Source organism: Myxocyprinus asiaticus, chromosome 2 (assembly GCF_019703515.2).
Source record: "Myxocyprinus asiaticus isolate MX2 ecotype Aquarium Trade chromosome 2, UBuf_Myxa_2, whole genome shotgun sequence".
NCBI lineage: Eukaryota > Metazoa > Chordata > Actinopteri > Cypriniformes > Catostomidae > Myxocyprinus > Myxocyprinus asiaticus.
This window is the reverse complement of record NC_059345.1, coordinates 19,602,451-19,617,569: the sequence shown is the minus strand read 5'-3', so window position 1 is coordinate 19,617,569 and position 15,119 is coordinate 19,602,451. Positions and strand designations below refer to the sequence as shown.

Below are 15,119 nucleotides of genomic sequence, written 5' to 3'. Positions count from 1 at the left end.
TCTTTTGTAACTTGACATGCCAATGCTCCATTTATATGGCATGTCCTAGGGTAAACTTTAACCTAGCATGTTCTTGAAAAGAAGTCAGGTCAGCACTTCTTGTGTTCCTATGCTCCTTTAGTACCGGGATGACTCATCAGTGGCCGGGTCAGTGGACAGCCGCAGAGGCAGCACCATCATTGATAAGGAACCGGGTGAGTATAAAAGTTGTTTTGGCAACAACAAAGTAAAAGTAATAGACATACAGTATCAGTTAAAAGTTTGGACACTCCTACGTTTTCTTTATTTTTACTCTTTTCCACATTTTATAATAATAGGAACATTATTCAAATGATTAAATAATGCAAATGGAAGTATGGGAATTATTTTTACTCCTAAGGTCTCATATTACATTTTGACCATTTTAAAAACTTAGAAAGATGGAAAAATAAAAATTAACATGTAATAATAACAAAATAATAAAAGAAAATACAAAATAAATAATTTTCACTTTCAATTATGAGCCATTTGACCCCTGACCTACTCCACAGCACTGAAACATCATTAAAAGTTCACTTACAAAATAAAATTGTAAAATGAATACAAATAAAATGTCAACTTCAAGTTGTCAGCTTTATTTATAAAGCACATTTAAAAATAACAAAAGCTGAACCAAAGTGCAGTACAATTAGATATAAAAGTGTAAGAGAGTACACAAATATATAAAAATAATCAAACAAACTAAACACCAATACACAACATGTAACCTTGATCTTAAATAGTATCAAAAGATACAGAGTAAAAATAGGTATTAAGAGAAGATTTAAAAATGGCTGAAGATGGGGCGGACCTTACATGTAAAGGAAGACTGTTCCAGAGTTTGGGGGTGACATCAGAGAAGGCTCGATCTCCCTTAGACTTGCAACGAAAGCGGGGAACTGATAAAAGAAGTTGCTTACAAGATCTAAGCATTCTAGGAGGCAAATATGGGTGCAGAAGGTGTGATATATTGAGGAGCAAGACCAGACAGGGCCTTGTACACATAAATAATAATTTTTAAATCAATTCTAGCCTTGACAGGAAGCCAATGAAGGGCTGCCAATACAGGGTAAATGTGTTCTCTCTTTTTTGTCTCCATTAAAAATCGGGCTGCAACATTTTGAACCATCTGCAAACGAGACAAAGCAGACTGAGGCAGACCAGCATACAGAGAGTTACAATAATCCAGCCGTGAAGTAATAAGAGCATGGATCACAGTTTCAAGGTCTTTACCAGAAAGAAAATGCTTTAATTTAGCAATAGACCTCAATTTAATGTAACTTCCCTTAGTAACAGCACTAATCTGTTTGTCAAACAGTTATGATTTGTCAACAATTACCCCAAGAAATTTGACATGCATGTGCACATTGGAGGAGAGCAGACCTAACTGGGCTTCAATGACAGATGAAGTCCTGACAGAGCCTAAAATCAATACTTCAATTTTGCTTTCATTTAAATGCAAAAAATTATTTGCCATCCAGCCTTTAATTTCCTCAAAACACATAACAAGAGAATCAACAGAGCAGCTGCTATCAGGCTTAACTGGTAAATAACATAGTGAGTCATCTGCATAACAGTGATAGGAGACATTATATATTTGAAAAATGGAGCACAGGGGAAGCATATAGTGAGTTAACAATAATGGTCCCAGAATAGGACCCTGGGGCACACCACAAGATCGGGGGGCTGTTGTAGAGGAAAAAATACCTATATTTTCAGAGAAAGTCCTCTCTCTCAGATAGGAGGCAAACCACTGCAGAGCCAGACCCTGAATACCCCCACAACCCTCCAACTGGTTTAAAAGTATTTTGTGATCAATCGTGTCAAATGCTGTGCTCAGATACGTTAAAATCAAAACAGCACTTGAGTCAAGTGAGAGCAAAATGTCATTAGTGACCTTCAGAAGAGCAGATTCAGTACTATGTAAGGTTCTAAAATCAGACTGGTACATATCAAAGAGATTAAAATAATTAAAGTATGAGTATAACTGTGAATAAACAACTTTCTCCAAAAGCTTTGAGATGAATGGCAACTTGGAGATGTAATTGGTATATACAGTGGGATCAAGGTGCATTTTTTTTTTTTAAGCAGAGGCTACACAACTGCATGTTTAAAATTAGCTGGGACTACCCCATTTCCTAGAGAGCTGTTAATAATTGCTGTCACATCAGAGCTCATCGTTTCAAAGACATCTTTGAAAAGACGAGCAGGCAGTATGTCCATTTTACTATTTGAACACTTCATCTTAGAAACTAAATCAACAAGGTGGGCTGAAGAGACTGGTTGAAAGCAAGTTAGAGAGCTGAGTGGCTGGAATACCAGTGGTGAATAGAATTTTGCAGGCTGAATTGAGGCCTTTATTTCTTGGACTTTCTGAGTTAAAAATTTAAGAAACTTCTCACAGGTTTCAGTGCACACATCGGGACAGGCAACAGAAGCAGGGTGTAACAGAGACAATGGTCTTAAACAGAACTTTGGGCATATTTGCCTTCTCTAAGATGAATTTAGAGAGAAATTTGATTTGGCCGTTTTCGCTGATTTTTGGTAATTATTTACGTCCTTAAAATGTCACATGAAACCTGGAGTTTGTTTTTCTTCCACTTCCACTCAGCCTTTTTGCACTCTTGTCTGAGAGAGCGGGTGTGGTCATTTAACCATGGCTGGATGGCTCTTTTGCCCTGAACTCTCCTGTCAACAAAATCTAAAGCAGCAGAACCTGATTTAATAAAAACTTCAACCAGCTCCTCAGTGTCCAGACCAGTGAATAGATTCTGACCAGTGAATAGAGAGTCTGGGCTTGGTAATAGTCTGTAAATTGATTAGCAGTAGAGGAATGAATACCCCGAGAGTAGTATGAAGACTGCGGGATAGTGGGTGGAGGACCTGAACTGACAGAATCAAATACAATTGAATAGTGGTCAGAAATACCAACATCGGAAATCTTTAGATTGGTTACAGAAAAACCATAAGACAAAACCAAATCAAGTGTGTGACCCAAGTTATGAGTTGGACCAGAGACAGATTGTATAAAATTAAAGGATTTTAAAAGGCATAAAAAAAATCCTTCACCATAAAATAAAATAAAAACACTGTAACAACTTTTCCCTGCTACAACTTACAGCTTTTGCACGTTGGGCATTCTCTCAACCAACTCCATGAGGTCCACCCTGGAGTCTTTTTAAACAGTAATGAAGGAGTTCCCATGTATGCTGGACACTTTTCATTGTATGCTTTTCCATCACTATTATCCTTTTAAAGAAATGTATACATAAACAAAATTTATATTTGTTTGCAAAAAATAATTTCAAGTATTTAGGCATACACATTTGGATCACAAGGTTTTTAAGTCAATGAGAAAAATTTCAGTCAAGTTTGTCCAAACTTTAAACTTGTACTGTATGTCATTTTTATACACAATCCCATCTGTGTATGGAATTTTAATTCTATCCAATCTCCTTAAACTGGTTATTTGTCTCTCTCTCTCTCTCTCTCTCTCTCTCTCTCTCTCTCTCTATCTCTCTCTCTCTGTATGTGTCTATCTCTCTCTCTCTCTCTCTCTCTGTATGTGTGTTTCACAGCTAGTGCTATCATCCAGAATGGCTTTGTGAGGAGAATGGACTCTAGAGGCTCTATGTATGGGGATCCTGGTACTCCAGACATCAATGAGGTAAAAATCAGACATCTATGATTTCATTATAGGTATCCATAGTTGACATCACATGGCATCGTGCATCATTTTGTCATTTTACATGTCTGCTTAGTTACACAGGCGTGGTTCCACAATGAGGACTTTGCCTGCCATTGGCCATCTGGGACAGTATGAGGTCAGAGGGCTGCTTCTGTGTTACCTGCATATTATAAGAACTTTATCAGATGGTAAGCACACTGTAATGACATTTAGTCTTTTATTATCATCGTACCTTAGCATTATCAGTCACAGCATCAGATCAGCCTTAATTCAGAATGGCTGTAGTTACTTTGTACTTGCAAGAAATGCTGTCTGTTTGAAGTCTTCATTCATTAATATCTTCAGCTTTTTGTTTGTCTCAGGCAAGCATTGCTATTAATAAATTACTATTGCTCATGCTCAAGCCCAGATGGAATCTGTATTTTCTGTGTTGATTTTTATGGATAATCTATGGAATTCTGTTGAATGGATTTAATTATGGCCAAATGCGTTAAATGGTGCTGAGAGTACAGTCTAATTGGTAGTTGAAGGCATAATCAAGTAAATAAGTAATGTGCATTCCAATTCTGCTGAAATCTGTGGAGTTCTGCACATGTGGGCTGGCTCATACTAGCAGCCACCCAGAACACCCTAGCAACCACCTAGCAATGCCTTATCACCAAGAAGTGTTCATTTTTACAGTTTTAATCTTTTGATGAAAGTGTCCTTTAAATTTGATTCAGTATTTAGTCATGTCATATTAATTTTAGTCAATTTCACTAAATAAAAATAACATATTTTAGTTTTATGTGCAAAATGACAAAACCATGTCAAACTGTAACATCCCAAACTTTAAATAATCAAACATTTCGAAAAAACATTTATTAACCTCTTTACCTTTCATCACAATATGTTGATCTGAAATGAACTGTAGGTGGCGCTCTAACACATTTTATAGACATTCAGTCTAATTTTCAGTTCATGCACCACCTCTATTGTTTCATCAAATATCTCGTTCTCTGAGTGGACTATAAGCTCAATTTAGTGTCATTAGAAAGCTGAGATCCTCCCCTTTGCGATGATGTATAACATTTTACCATAATCTTTGATGATTTGTTTAACATGCTTTTCCTGCTGGACCACATATTTTGTTCTGGACATCTAAGAAATAAAATTGGATTATTCACACAAGCAAGCTCACAGAAAATTATAAATGGCTCATATTTTAGAAAACTACCTGAGGTAAAAGCAGATATAAAGTTTTTAGTTATTTGGGGCTTACAGCAGCACTGATCAATGCATAAAAGAGATGTTGTTATTTGATGTCTTACAGAAATCATTTTTTACTTTGTGATTCTTTTGAAAATATTTCGAACTGTGGTATTAGTGCAACAAAATACTGTACAGTCGTATTCCTGAGAATGAAAGCTTTCATTTGATATATGATATGTATATTTAAGTTCTATTTAAAAGACTTATATTTTCTTATGCATATTTTTACCACATGGTGGTGCTCTAGGTGGCGCTGATTTGCGACGAGAATGTTTTCAGGCCTTATTTTGTTATTTTATGTAACATAAATGCAGAATTGATGTTTATCTATGAAAAGTTCAGATTCTAAGCTTTCAAACGATATGAAATATGCCTGACTTAAGTATTCGTAGACTTGAACAGTTTAAACATAAACTTTTTCCATGACACAGCACCCCCTTTTGTACCCGTCGGAGGGACAGCAGAGTTGAAGAGATTAAACTTTTATCAAACATAAACAAAGTACCACATGTGACAATTTGAGCTCTTGAAACCATAATAGCATATACCGTAATGAAAATTCTGAAGTGTTAGTTACTTTTAAGTTGTTACTGTACTGTGAGATCTTCTTTCTTTAGACACAATTTTCTAGACAATTTAAAATATTACATTTTGTGTTGCGTGTTTTTAAGGAAAAGGTGTATTCACAACGCAAGTTAAGCATTCTGATAGCACGTACTTTAGTTCAAGTTTACCTGTTGATTCGCTTCATCATCTGTGCAAATGTAATTTGCAATATGTTTATTGTTGATGGAAAAAAAAAACATTTGCATCACTAATTTTGTTGATGAGATTAACACTGTACCCAGAACATCTTAGAAACCGCAATGCCAAACCACCCACACACCCTAGCATAGTGGTGGCAGGTTTTGCATGTGCAAGCACCATTCAAATTTTCTTCTGATCACATCCAGTTCTGAGACATAGAAAGCAAAAATACAATTAGTAAAGAGACTAAATAATAAGTCTCTTTACCAATAAGTAAAGAGTTCAAATAATACATTGTCCAAGATGGTTACCACCAGTTTTACTTGGAATACTTTGTTAACTTAAGAGTTTTTCCTTCACATAATTTACATGATCACAGTACAAAAAAGTGTGCAGATTCTGTGTGGTGCAGCATATGAAGAACTTCATAACCTATTACACTTCATAAACAAACACACAGGATGGCGATGGCCGGTGTAGAAATTTGTGAATGATGTGCGTTTAGATTCTGGGGAAATGTGATGAGCTTTTGTTGGAGTTCTGCTGCCGCAAATTATAGTACATGCAGGTTTATCCTCTCATGACAGAAATTAGTTTAATCCAGTGTTTATCAGTCCTTCCCTTCGAAACCCTAACACTGCACATTGTGAATTTCTCCTTTATCTAACACTTGATCTAAGTTAAGTGTGCCAGATAAGTAAGACACCTAAAATGTGCAGTGCAGGAGCATGATTGAGAAACACTCCACCGCTTGGGTCCTGCTTCCAAGTTTTCACAATGTCATTTAAAACCTGAAAATGTCAGAACATTTAAAAATTTTGATTTTCATGGAAATTAGAAATTTTCATTGGAAAAATCTTAAAAAAATCATGTACATTTCTGTAGTACATAAATGTTTCTATTAATACCCGACAGCACCATCAGTAAGACCTAAGTATGCCTTCATCGACACCAAACTAGAAATGTGTTCCTTTTAACTACTATTATTGTAGATAATATTTAGCATTATCATTAATATGATTAAAATGGCCATTATTACATTCACTTACTGTTGAAGCTTATGCAGACCATATATTTGTTTAATTAAATCCCAGCCTTCTGTGGTTTAATTATCACACTAGGTCATACCATGATTTTAATTTGATTAACTGTGCATTTATTCATTTATTTTATCCCAAATACATCAAAATCTGTGACATTCTGCATTGTATAGTTAATTCTGTTTTCATGACTGGTGTAGGGGAAAACAGTTATACCCAGTAATGAGAACAGTTTGATCAATGAAGACCAGGAGTCAAAGTTGAAGTTTCAATTATAGAGAGAGAGTTTACTGAAGACAAAGTTCTCCACATTTCCAAAGGCAAAGATGGAAACAGGTTTATAGGATTCTGATAGGTTAAATACAGATATTTTTGGAATCTATCCAAACATAGTAAATTGCTGATCAATGCAAAAGTTGTTATTTAGAAGCATATAACTTATTAGGTGGAACTAAGAAGTCTCAGTTGGTCCACAGATGAGGGTAAAAGGTAATCATAAATCCAAAAGGACTTCTCTTCTTTTAGACCTGGTGCCAGAGGGTGACTGATCATTTCACCCGATCACCTGACTCCATCACTCCAACAATTCCTGTAATCGATTTAGATAAAAGACTATAGAAGAGTTTGAGAAATACAAAGAAGGAAAAAGAAAATACTGCATCTTAAGAGAAAGACGAGACTGTATCTTATTAATGCTGAATGTCATTGAGACTCAGGCTGAATGTTTTTTTTTTTTTTTCTAGAACAAAACATTGATAAGACTCACAACTTGCATGTACACACTTTTAGGGCTTGAGAATTTCTAGATGAAAGGGTACAGAAGGTTTATTTTTTACCAGAAACTTAAACACAATAAAACTTTTGCTTACTTAGATCAATGATCAGTTGAATTAATTACAACTCACATCTGTTCTGTGGGAGTCGGGCTAAATGAGTAAGGACTGTTTCCTGCATTCCTGATATAAACCAGACCCTCAGTCACACTTCAGAGGACAAATACACAAATGACCTGTACCATTTATAAATTATAATCTGAATAAATGCACCCAATTAAAAACGCTTCAATGACTTTTTTGATTATAACGATTGTTAGTGAATGTATTCAACTCATCAATAGCAGAAGAGACGGGTAAACCCGCCTGGATTTCGCAATTCCGTCTGTGTTTTTCGCATCGTGGAAATCACAGGGCCCTGCCCATGGACAAAACCCTCATTTGTGAAAATTTGAATGAGAGATTATGACTTACAGGCAACAATGATTTACAGGTTTAACAAAGCAAAATAAAAGTCTTTTCAAGTACCCTACAGGTACACATACACCTAGGAATCACTGGTGTAAAATAACTCATTGGCTTAGATTTTTCTTATGTAGAGTAGAACTTGCCTGCAGAACCATCGTAAAAGCTTCAGTCTGTAAATTATTGCAGTATAATCATTTATATCTATTGGTACCTGACATAAACATGAAACACCACAGCCATCACTTTAAAATGATGTCCAAAAAACAAAAACAAATCTTTATTCAGTAATCATGAATGATTGGAAAGGTCTTGTAAAAGTCATAGAAAATCATTGGTCAAAAAGCATGGGAACCCTGTAAATTAGAAGTCAGAGCATCATTAAAACTCAGTTCCTCCTTGAAAAATTTTCTCAGAATGTTACTGTGAACAGGAAAAGCTAAGGTATGTTGCATTAATGCTTATATTTCTCTCTTACTCAATGTCTTCTTCTAGACACTCTGTTGGCCTACTGGTCTAAAGTCAGTCCACAAGACATCATGAACTTCCTCAGTCTGTTAGAGTGAGTGGCTCCATAAGGGTTTGCCCTTGTTTGATCTGTGTTGAATGTGTCTGCACTACACGTGTTTTACTATGTATTCAAAAGAAAACCATCTGAGGCATATTGTCAAGTCAGTGTTCAAAACGTTTCAGTTTTTTTTAATTCAGTATCAATATAACTCATGACAGATCTTCCAGTAGTAACCCATGTCCCAGATTAACCCTCATGTTGTTTTTTAATGTTTGGGGTCTCAGAGACCCCAATGTTATACATATGAAAATAATAATAGTAATTTAGAAATTCTTATTTTACCTTCAAGTTCTTGGAATCTGTTCTTCTGACTAAATCAAATCCCATAGTCCATAGTATCCATAGTAAACTAGTAATGTTGTTTCTGTTTTGAAACAGGTTAAAATGGTTTGAAACATTAAAAATGATTGAAAGAGTAAAAGTTTGGTTAATTTGGAAAGTACATGATGAACCTCGCAAGTAATAATTCTGTTCATTTTTCCCTTGTGTGGACATAGCTTTCTGTCAAATAATAGAAAATTGTTCTGTCTTCTTTGTTTGTAGGATCTGCATAATCCAGTTACGCTATGTGGGTAAACGAAACATCAGCCGGTATGCTTGATAGGGACACAACATATCATGTTTTGCATTTGAGACTTAACTCATATTTACATTAACCACAACTGTGACATGCCCTCATGTCATCAAAGGCAAATCTTGACCATAATTTCATATGATTTCAGATAAGCAGTGGTATCAAGATTAATACTTCTCTATTTCTGTGTGTATTTGTTTTTTGTTTAGAAACCAGGATCCCTGGGTGTCAAAACTCTTCCCTTCTGACAGGAAGTCTCAGACCATGCCAGTGATGCGTTGTCGGGGAAGCCTTATGCAAGCAAAGCTGCAGCAGTTCAGCACTATGGACACGTCACTTACCCTGAATATGGGTAATTCCTGCCCTTATGTTTTCATAAACCCTTCATTCTGTGATAAATTCCATCACTCTATAAAATATGAATTTCATGCTTTTCTGATGCTATACATAACATAATGTAACAAAATATAATGAAACTTGACAAAACAAGATTTTTTGGCTGTCCTGCTGCTATACTGTGCACAATGTAACGTAAAAAATATGTAATTAAACATAACATAAAAAAATGTAACAAAACATGGCAAAACAAAACAAAAAAATGCCGCTGCTTTACATAACGAGGCTTAACAAACAAAATAACAATGTGACAAAACGAAATGTAACAATGTATTGTAACAATGTAACAAAACTTAGCAAAATTTAACAAAACAAGGTTTTCTGAATTTCCTGCTGCAATATGTGACAAAACATTAAATGAGAAAAAGCATAACGTAACAGTGTAACAAAATTTAGCGAGATGTAACAAAACAACATTTTCAGATTTTCCTGCTGCGATTACATAATGAAACTTAACTCTCAGCTGCCAGACTTAAAAATAAATAAAATAATTCCTTCAGTACATTCTAAGACCATCCAACACTGATTAACCTTTACAGTAATTGTGGAATCTTGTATTTCAGCTGGTGGCCCCACAGAAGCGGATATCAACCATCAGGCCTTGCTTGAGGGCAATATCTCGACAGAAGCCTGCCTTACAGTACTGGACATCCTGTCACTCTTCACTCAGTGCTTTAAGGTAAGCGCCAGTCCAAAATTTGTGGTAAAAGGGGATAAATAACTGTTAGATTCATAATAAAGAAGTTCACAAACAAGTTCACTGCTGGTTGGATAGATGGGTTCTTCCATTAACTAATAGTGTGAAAATGGATCTCAACAGAATCAGCTGCTGGACAGTGATGGTCACAATGCTCTGATGATGAAGGTTTTTGACACATACCTCACCTTACTAAAAATCGGACAATCAGAAGCAGCAGTCAAACACATCTTTGCGTCTCTGCGAGCCTTCATCATCAAGGTGAGAACAAAACATCTAAAGAATGACCAAAAATCTTTATGGATTTTTTTTCAAGATGTTCCAGAACGTGCCAACTTGATCATTGATGTGTTTGTATGTCAATGTATGTTTTAGTTCCAGGTGCCTCTCTTTAAGGGTCGTGTAACGCTGTGTGGCTCGCTGTGTTATGAGGTCTTGAAGTGCTGTATGTCTAAACTAAGTGTCCTACGTGGAGAGGCATCTTCCCTGCTGTACTTGCTCATGAGGAACAATTTTGAGTACACCAAGAGGAAAAGCTTCCTGCGCATGCACTTACAGGTACATAATTAGGGGTGGGAATCTTCAGGAATTTTACAATTCTGCTTCTGATTCCAGTTCCTTAGCAGGTCTTAAAGTAGATTCTTTTAGTGCTTTTGAGTAACAAAGAATGGACAAAAGATGAAAGCTGTCAGAATTCAGATTTCAATGTTGAATCTTATGTTTAAAAGTTGATTGTTAATGATGGAGAGCTGAAAGAAAAAAGATGCACACTGATGGTCATGACAACAGCTATGATACTAATGCTGCATTCACGTTGTCTTGGAATTACTGTAATTACGAGATGGAAACTCAGAAAATTTTACTCTAAACTGTTCACATCCTGGGACCACGGAAGTTATTAGTTTCTGTGGCCACACTCAAAATGGCTGTTGTTGTTGATAACAGCTAAATATTTTTCTACATTAATTCATTAATTTACCTCTATATGTTCCTGCTAAATGTTTAAGAACAAAGAAAGCAGGGGCCTGGGTAGCTCAGCGAGTATTGATGCTGACTACCACCCCTGGAGTCTCGAGTTTGAATCCAGGGTGTGCTGAGTGATTCCAGCCAGGTCTACTAAGCAACCAAATTGGCCAGGTTGCTAGGGAGGGTAGAGTCACATGGGGTAACCTCCTCGTGGTCTTGATTAATGGTTCTCGCTCTCAATGGGGTGCATGGTAAGTTGTGTGTGGATTGCGGAGAATAGCATGAGCCTCCCCGTGCAGAGTCTCCGTGGTGTCATGCACAGTGAGCCACGTGATAAGATGCGCGGACTGACAGTCTCAGAAGCGGAGGCAACCGAGACTTGTCCTCCGCCACCCGAATTGAGGTGAGTAACCGTGCCACCACGAGGACGTACCAAGTAGTGAGAATTGGGCATTCCAAATTGGGGAGAAAAGGGGAGAAAAAGAAAGCACTCCAGGTAACAATGGCATAATAAAATGTCATATCAAACAGACATACATGTTCACTACCTTTAAATGTTTAAAATCTAATATACACATAATTACACACAACACAATATATAAATAATAACACACAATGTACAGTATACAATACACACAATATAGAATACACATTATACAATAAAAAGTATATATAATATATATAAAATATAAAATATACAGTAGGTTGTATTGTACTGTATTGACATTCAGGCTGTCGGTTGATAGTAAGTTGCCAGTGCGTTGTTAAGAGAGAGTATAATTTATGACAGTCCGGTGTAAGAGTAATAAAGTGCAGTGCTGATGTATTTGATCGTGAGAGATCAAGAGTTCAAAAGTCTGATTGCTTGGGGGAAGAAGCTATCATGGAGTCGGCTGGTGCGGGTCCTGATGCTGCGATACCGCCTGCCTGATGGTAGCAGTGAGAACAGCCCATGGCTCAGGTGGCTGCAGTCTCTGATGATCCTCCGAGCTTTTTTCACACACCGCCTGGTATATATGTCCTGGAGGGAGGGAAGCTCACCTCCGATGATGTGTCTGGCAGTTCGCACCACCCTTTGCAGGGCTTTGTGGTTGTGGGTGGTGCTATTGCCATACCAGGCAGAGATGCAGCCAGTCAGGATGCTCTCTACAGTGCAGGTGTAGAACCGTGTGAGGATGTGGTGGTTCATTCCAAACTTCCTCAGCCGTCTCAGGAAGAGAGGCGCTGATGAGCCTTCTTCACAACGTCCTAAGTGTGGACCGACCATGTGAGTTCCTCAGTGATGTGGACACCCAGGAACTTGAAGCTGCTGACTCTCTCCACTGGTGCTCCATTGATGGTGATGGGGCTGTGTTCTCTTTCTCTTCTCCTGAAGTCCACCACAAGCTCCTTTGTCTTACTGACGTTGAGGGAGAGGTTGTGCTCCTGACACCAGTGTGTCAGAGTGTGCACCTCCTCTCTGTAGGCTGTTTCATCATTGTCAGTGATCAGACCTACCATCGTCGTATCATCAGCAAACTTAATGATGGCATTGGAGCTGTGTGTTGCCACACAGTCATGTGTGTACAGAGAATACAGGAGTGGGCTGAGAACACAGCCCTGCGGGGCTCCATTGTTGAGGGTCAGTGATGAGATGTTGCTGCCCATTCTAACCACCTGGTGTCTGCTTGACAGGAAGTCCAGGATCCAGCTGCACAGCGAGTCGTTTAAACCCAGAGCCTGGAGTTTCACAAAGCTTGGAGGGCACTATGGTGTTGAATGCTGAGCTGTAGTCTACAAACAGCATTCTCACATAAGTGTTCTTTTTTTCCAGGTGGGAGAGAGCAGTGTGTAGTGTAGATGCAATGGCATCATCAGTGGAGCGGTTGTTGCGGTAAGCGAACTGCAATGGGTCCAGTGATGGAGGCAGCGGATATAATCTCAGATTAGCACTTAGCATTAGGCACAATGGTGGACATTTTAAAGCATGTGGGGACCACAGACAAGGAGAGGGAAAGGTTGAAAATGTCTGCAAAAACACCAGCCAGTTGGTTCGCACATGCTCTGATGACGCGGCCCGGAATGCCGTCTGGACCCGCGGCTTTGCGGATATTCACTAGTCGGAAGGATCGGGTTACATCCGCTACAGAGACGGAGAGTGAACTAACCTCTGTAGCTTCGGCCACGAGAGCTCTCTCCACGAGGGCGGTGTTATTTCCATCGAAACGAGCATAAAAAGTATTTAGCTCATCCGGGAGAGAGGCAGCGGTGTTCACGGCGGAGTTTTTATTGCCTTTAAATTCTGTGATGATGTTAATTCCCTGCCACATGGTGCTGAACTGTCCTTCAATCTTGTTCCTGTACTGACGTTTTGCTGTTCTGATAGTTTTTAGGAGGGCATAACTGGCTTGTTTATGCTCCTCTGTGTTCCCGGAATTAAAAGCGGAAGTCCGCGCATTAAGTGCCACGCGAACATCGCTATTAATCCAAGGTTTCTGGTTTGGGCAGATCCGTATTGTTCTGGTCGGAACAACGTCCTCTACGAACTTTCTGATGAAACATGTTATGCTATCAGCGTAAAGCTCGATGTCGTCATCAGAGGCGGACCGGAACATCTCCCAGTCCACGTGATCAAAACAGTCTTGTAGCGTAGAGTCTGATTGGTCCGACCAGCACTGGATCGTTCTGAGGGTGGGTGCTTCCTATTTCAGTTTCTGCCTGTAAGCGGGCAGAAGCAGAATGGAAGAGTGGTCCGATTTGCCAAATGGTGGGTGGGGGAGGGATTTGTAGCCATCCCGGAAGGGAGAGTAGCAATGGTCCAAAACCTGGTCCCCTCGTGTGTTAAAACTAATGTGTTGGTGGTATTTTGGTGCGACTGATTTGAGATTGGCTTTGTTAAAGTCCCCGGTCACAATGAACGTGGCCTCAGGGTGTGCGGTTTCCTGCTTGCTTATAATCCCATACAGTTCCTTGAGTGCTCGGTCTGTGGCGGCTTGTGGCGGGATGTACACAGCAGTGATAATGACCGCTGTGAATTCCCTCGGTAGCCAGAATGGTCGACACAGAAGCATGAGAAATTCCAGATCAGGAGAGCAGAAAGACTTGATAGAATGTATACTATAATACTACAAGCCTGGTCTAACTGGCCCACGATATATGTATTATATTTTGAAAATAAATGTTTGCCTTTCTTATCGCTTGACAAATCTGCATGAAATCAGATCCCCTAAGTGTCCTGTGTTTGTTATAAGCGAATGTATTGGCCCTTCGTGAATGTCTTCCCCTTGGCTTCGACTTGACTTTTTTGCTTTCATGCAGTCATCTTTGGACTTGCACAACAGTTTACTGTAAGGAGACCAATAGCATGTGGGAAAAGTGTTTCATGAGACTTGTGGTAACTGACAGGGAGGAGAGCTGTTGCCTAATGGTTAAAGATCTAGACTGATAACAGAAGTGTTGCAGGTCTGGATCTTGTTGTCCATGAAACAAACATGTTCACAAGTCTCTGACACAGAATCCAAGTCAAGTCTGACAAGGCCAAGTCTAAGTCAAGTGTCAAGTCTTTTGTCATGAGTCCTAGTCAAGTCTCAAATCTCTTGTGCTAACACTAATATGCATGCAGGACAGTTAATTTCATATATTTAAAAAAACTCTTACAGTATTTCTAGGGATTTCTTAGAGAAAGTGAGAAAATCACCAAACATTTTCACAGACAAAAGAAACAGAGAGTGCATTAGAGGCTTCTTTGTTTCTAAATAGAGTCGCAATATTCAGAGAAAATATTTCTCCTTGTAGACATAAAGGCTTGTGTTGTTTTAATTTGAAGCCCAAGTCAAGTCTGAAGTAAATGTTTCTCAGACTTAAGTTTCAATCTCTGCCAAGAGTTATCATAATCAAAGGGCAGATTTTTCCTGGGTGGCCGTGTCTATAATAATCATACTGTAAGGCTTTGCT

The 15,119-nt window shown here is 38.4% G+C and overlaps 1 protein-coding gene across 4 annotated transcripts in view; it reads left to right on the top strand.

The window, feature by feature from the left end:
- The window catches only part of LOC127413033 (dedicator of cytokinesis protein 11-like), a 122,463-nt gene that overhangs the window by 80,124 nt on the left and 27,220 nt on the right, over positions 1-15,119 (top strand). For all 4 annotated transcript variants that reach the window (XM_051649861.1, XM_051649851.1, XM_051649841.1 and 1 more), the window contains 9 exons: positions 122-194; positions 3,597-3,685; positions 3,780-3,894; positions 8,478-8,544; positions 9,097-9,144; positions 9,337-9,479; positions 10,087-10,202; positions 10,344-10,481; positions 10,596-10,778. In XM_051649861.1, the coding sequence (XP_051505821.1) occupies positions 122-194; positions 3,597-3,685; positions 3,780-3,894; positions 8,478-8,544; positions 9,097-9,144; positions 9,337-9,479; positions 10,087-10,202; positions 10,344-10,481; positions 10,596-10,778 (972 nt within the window). The remainder of the gene's footprint in view (positions 1-121; positions 195-3,596; positions 3,686-3,779; positions 3,895-8,477; positions 8,545-9,096; positions 9,145-9,336; positions 9,480-10,086; positions 10,203-10,343; positions 10,482-10,595; positions 10,779-15,119) is intronic.